This window comes from Triticum urartu, unplaced genomic scaffold (genome assembly GCF_003073215.2).
Source record: "Triticum urartu cultivar G1812 unplaced genomic scaffold, Tu2.1 TuUngrouped_contig_4477, whole genome shotgun sequence".
NCBI classification, from domain to species: Eukaryota; Viridiplantae; Streptophyta; class Magnoliopsida; order Poales; family Poaceae; genus Triticum; species Triticum urartu.
In genome coordinates this window covers 1-6,166 of record NW_024115069.1, presented here as the reverse complement: position 1 = coordinate 6,166, position 6,166 = coordinate 1, and the positions used below count along the sequence as shown (strand labels likewise).

The following is a 6,166-nucleotide window of genomic DNA, read 5'->3' as shown; positions in this document are numbered from 1 at the left end:
TAGATTCTACTTATAGGAATTATAGAACCATTCCGATTGATTTAGATTGTGAAGGAACATAATCTCACGATCGAATTGGGATTCTAACAACCTTGTTTGTGGGAAAGTAAATATATTTTTGTTGTCTGTATAATATTACGTTTCCTAGTAAATTGTTCGTTGTTTACTATTGATGCGCAAGTGGGAAATAACAAGTTAAAGTAAATTTATTTTTTTATTGTATTGTATCTCTGTGACACAATTATATTTGTATTGCCTCTTTGTAACACTTTCTTTTACAATTCACCACAACAGTCAAATGAAGGTTATGATGTGGTAAATGAGCTCTTCTCTTGGCAACCCATTCGTGGACGTGGGCCATTAGGTTTAAAGTTAACGAAAACACCTGCTCTTTTGGAGCTTATACAAAAGAAGCTCACATTAACCTCCAAAGGAAAAGGAAAGCAAACAACATGTGACGTACAAACAATATCTACTGCAATACAAGGAAGGAAGCCCCGTTCACAAAAGTTGCAGGCTTCCAATTTTCAAGCTTCCTCTCTTAGAATTGGGGACTGGGAGGTAATTTTGCTTTGACTCATGTAATTTTTGTCTAATGTACACTAGGTGAAACACCTAAGTTTTGCTCTTAGTTTGGTATTAAATGTAGATATAATATTTCTTTATCTTTTTCTGAAAAAATAGGATAGCCGTCGACTTCTACTTCAAATGCACACAACCATTGTTACACTTGTTTACTTTATTTTCAAACTTTGTTTCTGTTGCTATGAGTTATTACTAATATTTTTAAACAATTGTGAGGCAATATCGTCTTTGAATTGGATTTACTAAAGTAAAGATGACAAAAACTTATGATATTGTAGTTTTATTACACTAGTAAAATATGTCCTTGAATATTGGCTGAGTGCTAAGACTACTTTTATACATTGATAGTGGAAATCAATATATGAAGGAGATATTGTTGCAAAATTTTATATTTCCAAGAATAAATTGGCATGGGAAATACTCCATGAAGGTCTGAAGAGCAAGATAGAGATAAAATGTTCAGACATATGTGCCTTGAGAATAACTTGTCCCAAAGATTTACCCGGGATGCTGGATATTATGGTAAGTGAAAGGGTGTGTGTCGCATATTCTTAAAATTATCCTGTTAATATGTGCAAATTGCTTTGGTCCCATAAAGTAAGTTGAAGCATGTGATGCATTTAATACTATATAACATTTGTCAGAACATAATAATGAACAAACTGTAATGGTAACCAAAGTAGATGTCCGTTCTCTATTGTTGTACCATTGCACACTACTCCCTCTGTCCCAAAATATAAGAACGTTTTTGACACTGGAATGGAGGAAGTACTATTTAATTCTCAACTGTTACTAGTTATTATTTTATTGGTTTTACTAGTTATATGTTACCTGTCCAATTAGGTGTCCGCGGTGCCACAATTTTTCATAGAAACCAATCCACAGCCACGCAGGAGCACCAGGTGGCTTGCAACTACGGATTTTACTGGTGGACAAGCAAGTACGCACAGGTAATATATAATATATGTATAATTAGGATGAAATGATCATTACCAAAGCAATAATGAATGATTTTACACACCACACTTGGAAAATCTCCTTTTTCCGAGCTAACTCAGTGGAAGCATTGTGTGTTCAATAATAATTATGAAATTATATAATTAATTAGGAAACCAGGCTAAAGCTAGATACAAATCACACACGCCCACCGCTCGCGCTCCACCAAGCACAATGACACACTAATGTATGCCGACAAAAAAGTTTCCCACCATGTCATGCCATCCTCGCACCATCCAACAAGCGAGCCAAATCTGGCGAGCTTACCCAAGGGTGGAGATGAAGACTCCGATATGCCTTTAGGAAGCACGGACAACAAAACATCATGCCCCACCACACCATGCCACTCTATGCCATCACCAACGAACGGAAAGAGAAACCAAACCCACCATGGGAGAAGTGGGTTTAGGACTTTGCCCGCGGTGAATGTGTGCCTCTAGAACTCTGCATTGCGTAGAACCCCGTACACTCTAAAGACCAACTCATCCCGGGGGCTTCCAATCATCTCGATACCTACTCAATCGCCATGCCCTATGTACCTATCCTTCAACTCCATCTGGAATGGATGCCTTGATATCCACCGAGCGCACCACATTGCGCATGCCACGCTTGCCTCGTAGTCTAATCTATCTGTCACCGACTAATACATCCACGAGCAACACACCGCGATCCAAGCCAGCACCACCCCAACATCCATGCAAATCTAACTAAAAGCATCACGTCAGCCTAGCCGGCGACCTTAATTCTGTTTCATCACGTGAAACACTCCAACAATAGAAAAATCAGTAGCTCCACCTCTTAGAACCATCACGGTCCGCCTTATGGAGTTCTCGCTCCGAAGTGTGGGTACAATTCCTTCACCCTCCATTGGGTGAGAATTGTCGCCCTCCATCGTCTACCGCGTCATGACATGAGAGGAAGACCTCGCTTCCACCACTATCGTGCTGGCTTCTCCAAGCTATTCTGTGGGTCAGACCGTGGGGGGAGGGGCGTATTTCCCACCTCTTATTCTCGTTCTCTGTTGCATTCTAAATTGCATAGTGCTAATGACAATTAAACATATATTTAACATATCTCCATAAGAAAACATATATTTAACATATCTAGTAGGTAAATTGAAATAATCACACACAAACAATTAGTATCCTCAATATATCAGTTCATATTTTAGTATTTCATATTGATTGGATAGACAATATACAAAATAGATTTCAGATACTTATGCACTGACATAACTAATGCGCTAAGAAAACAAAAAACTATAGTGTATATATAGACCCTAAACAAACTAAATGTTATTGTCCCAACAATTACGTTAAAATATCCTTTGGATGACCAAGCTCTAGATACATTTCTTTCACTATTCCCTTTAGCATTTACAAAAATGTTGGAAGGGTCGAAGGGGTTCCATTTAAAGTGTGCACGCGCGTGTGTCTGGGTTTTTTTTTTGGGGGGGGGGGCTTATATACTCTCAGGTCTACGGCTAAAATGTAGTGATAATTCCAATTTAATTCTAATAGATTATTTTATTTTGCGGGGTCTACCTCAGAGTTGGAACGAATTAATGTTCTTTACATAACATGGCGTTTGATGTTATCTGCACACTACTACATGTACATATCTGAATAAACTAGCTTGGTTTCAATTTCTATACATTTGCATTATATTGGTTGGTGAAGATTTTTTTCCTTTTACTGCTTTCAGTAGGCATGTTCTACAGTGTGGCCCAGGGATAATGGACAAGCACATTGAGAATCTCCTCCACAAAGACCAACGTCTATATTTATTAAGTCAGAGCACCGAAAATTCATATCGTAGCAATTATGACAACCTGTTTGAGACTGGACAAACTCGGCAGTCATTGCCACTTCAACCGATGCCAACTGGAACAATGACATTAGGGCTAAATGATTCTGGAGCCCTGCAAGGTGTACACTTTCAAAGCTCAGGTAAACTTCAGAAGTAAGACTTTCAGAAAGTTTGCTTTATAGATACATCGCTGACTATGCACAAGATTTGAGTAATTAGTAATGCACGAGAGTTGAGTAATTAGTAGTAGCGGATAACTAATCTGACCAGTTGTGTACTTCAGGGCAGCGAGCTCCACTGAAGGAGGACATGCTTAACTGGAAATACTTTTTGGGCACGCCTCTCGGGTCACAACCTACCTCCATGTCCAACTCTAATGCCGGTATCATGTATAGTAACTCTGGAAACCGCTTCGACAATCACATCAGTTCATGGAACTTATCTCCCAGTGCTGATTACTCATCATTGCGTGAGATGTATGACTTGAATGGCAGCCATACCTTGTTGCCGAGTAACAGCAACCTATCATCGGAGACAATGACACTTGAGCAGCTACGAGAAAACTTATTGAGCGACAACGAGATCGTGAATGTGGTGGACGAAGAGGATCTCATGAGCATGGTGAACTCCCTTTCCTGTTTGACTGGGCAGAGTTCCCACTCCCAGGCAAACAATAATCTGGTCGCTCCTCCTCCTCTAGATCTTGAACCAACCCAAGTCATCAACGTTCCTCCTCCTGGAAGCAGCCCTCCATGGACGGAGTGGCCAGGCTCACCATGAGAGCAATCGATGGAGGCACATGAACATTATTATTATGTGTGTGTGGGTGTGCTTGTGGCATAAAACATAAAATTGTTGGACCGATGGTTATTGTAATGTCGACATGTTGTTTTACTTTGTGTTTTGTTGTGATAGACTTCAGTGTGGACCTATAAGAGTGGTGATAATGCTTTCATGGGACCTGAAAGCCCAAACTTATGTTTTAATCACAATAGCGTCAATGAATAAATGTTATATGAATATTGTGCAAAATCATAGTGTTGACATAAACCTGATATTTATGTACCATATCTTGTTTCATATGTACTTCTGAAACCATTAATAAGCCCCAAATTATGGCAATAGGTGCATTTTGTTTGGACGACAACAATCAACAACTACATCTTATCTTTTGGGCCAATCAAAGTTTGACACTGCGTTCCCAAATCGAAAAGAATGTTGACAGTATGAGAACCTTGATTTAGGTCCAAGGAAAAGCTAGACTCAAACTTGAGAAATAGAGACCAAGGAGGCAAGGACATGAGGCAGAAGTTTCACGCAATTGAAAGATGGAGGCAGTTGCAAGGGAGAAACATGTAGGCAAAACATATTGCCATACGGAGACGGTTCGGTAATTGCATCAATGATTTTTTTACAAAGTTTTATTGACTAAAATGAAGCATCAGTTGGATACAAACACAATGAATACACGCTCGGCCATCGCATAGCCAGAATGAACACAACAAGTAACGGCGCCAGATTGGTGTCACGCCCCAAGCAAATAGTGTATGCATAGCGCCATACACAGTCGCTGTACCTATAACCAATGAAGGGTCAGCCGGCCAGTCCCCAGGACTGTGTGGGGCCTGGTTCCACGCCTGCACACGCGCGCGCGCACGCGCTCGGACACATGCACGCACATACATGCAGACAAATAAACACGTCGGCATATAGCAAAGTCATAAGATAGAAGCGATGCCTAAGCGCGAAAAAAACTCCGAAGCGATCAAAACAACGATTGACAAGCTGGAACAACAACCATATACAAAACAATCATCTTTTGACACCATAAGGACAACGTGAAGTAAATATGCCCTAGAGGCAATAATAAAGTTGTTATTTTATATTTCCTTATATCATGATAAATTTTTATTATTCATGCTAGAATTGTATTAACCGGAAACTTGATACATGTGTGGATAGATAGACAAAACACCGTGTCCCTAGTAAGCCTCTACTAGACTAGCTCATTAATCAAAGATGGTTAAGTTTCCTAACCATAGATATGTGTTGTCATTTGATGAACAAGATCACATCATTAGGAGAATGATGTGATGGACAAGATCCATTTGTTACCTTAGCATATTGATTGTTCAGTTTTATTGCTATTGCTTTCTTCATGTCATATACATATTCTTTTGACTATAAGATTATGCAACTCCCAGATACCGGAGGAATACCTTGTGTGCTATCAAACGTCACAACGTAACTGGGTGATTATAAAGATGCTCTACAGGTATCTCCGAAGGTGTTTGTTGGGTTGGCATAGATCAAGATTAGGATTTGTCACTCCGAGTATCAGAGAGGTATCTCTGGGCCCTCTCGGCAATACACATCATAATAAGCCTTGCAAGAAATGTGACTAATGAGTTAGTTACGGGGTGATGTATTACGGAACGAGTAAAGAGACTTGCCGGTAACGAGATTGAACTAGGTATGAAGATACCGATGATCGAATCTCAGGCAAGTAACATACCGATGACAAAGGGAATAACGTATGTTGTCATTACGGTACGACCGATAAAGATCTTCGTAGAATATGTGGGAACCAATATGAGCATCCAGGTTCCACTGTTGGTTACTGACCGGAGAGGTGTCTCGGTCATGTCTACATAGTTTTCGAACGCGTAGGGTCCGCACGCTTAACGTTTGATGACAATTTTGTATTATGAGTAATGTGATTTGGTGACCGAATGTTGTTCGGAGTCCCGGATGAGATCACAGACATGACGAGGAG

The 6,166-nt window shown here is 40.0% G+C and overlaps 1 protein-coding gene across 1 annotated transcript; it reads left to right on the top strand.

Annotated features, from left to right (window-relative positions):
- Positions 1-294: 294 nt before the first annotated feature.
- LOC125527888 lies at positions 295-4,011 on the top strand (the record flags this gene model as incomplete). The annotated part of the gene is made up of 5 exons (XM_048692396.1): positions 295-561; positions 934-1,107; positions 1,429-1,535; positions 3,286-3,530; positions 3,674-4,011. Coding segments are annotated over 5 exons (1,131 nt in total), but the record flags the coding sequence as incomplete, so codon positions are not given.
- Positions 4,012-6,166: the final 2,155 nt, after the last annotated feature.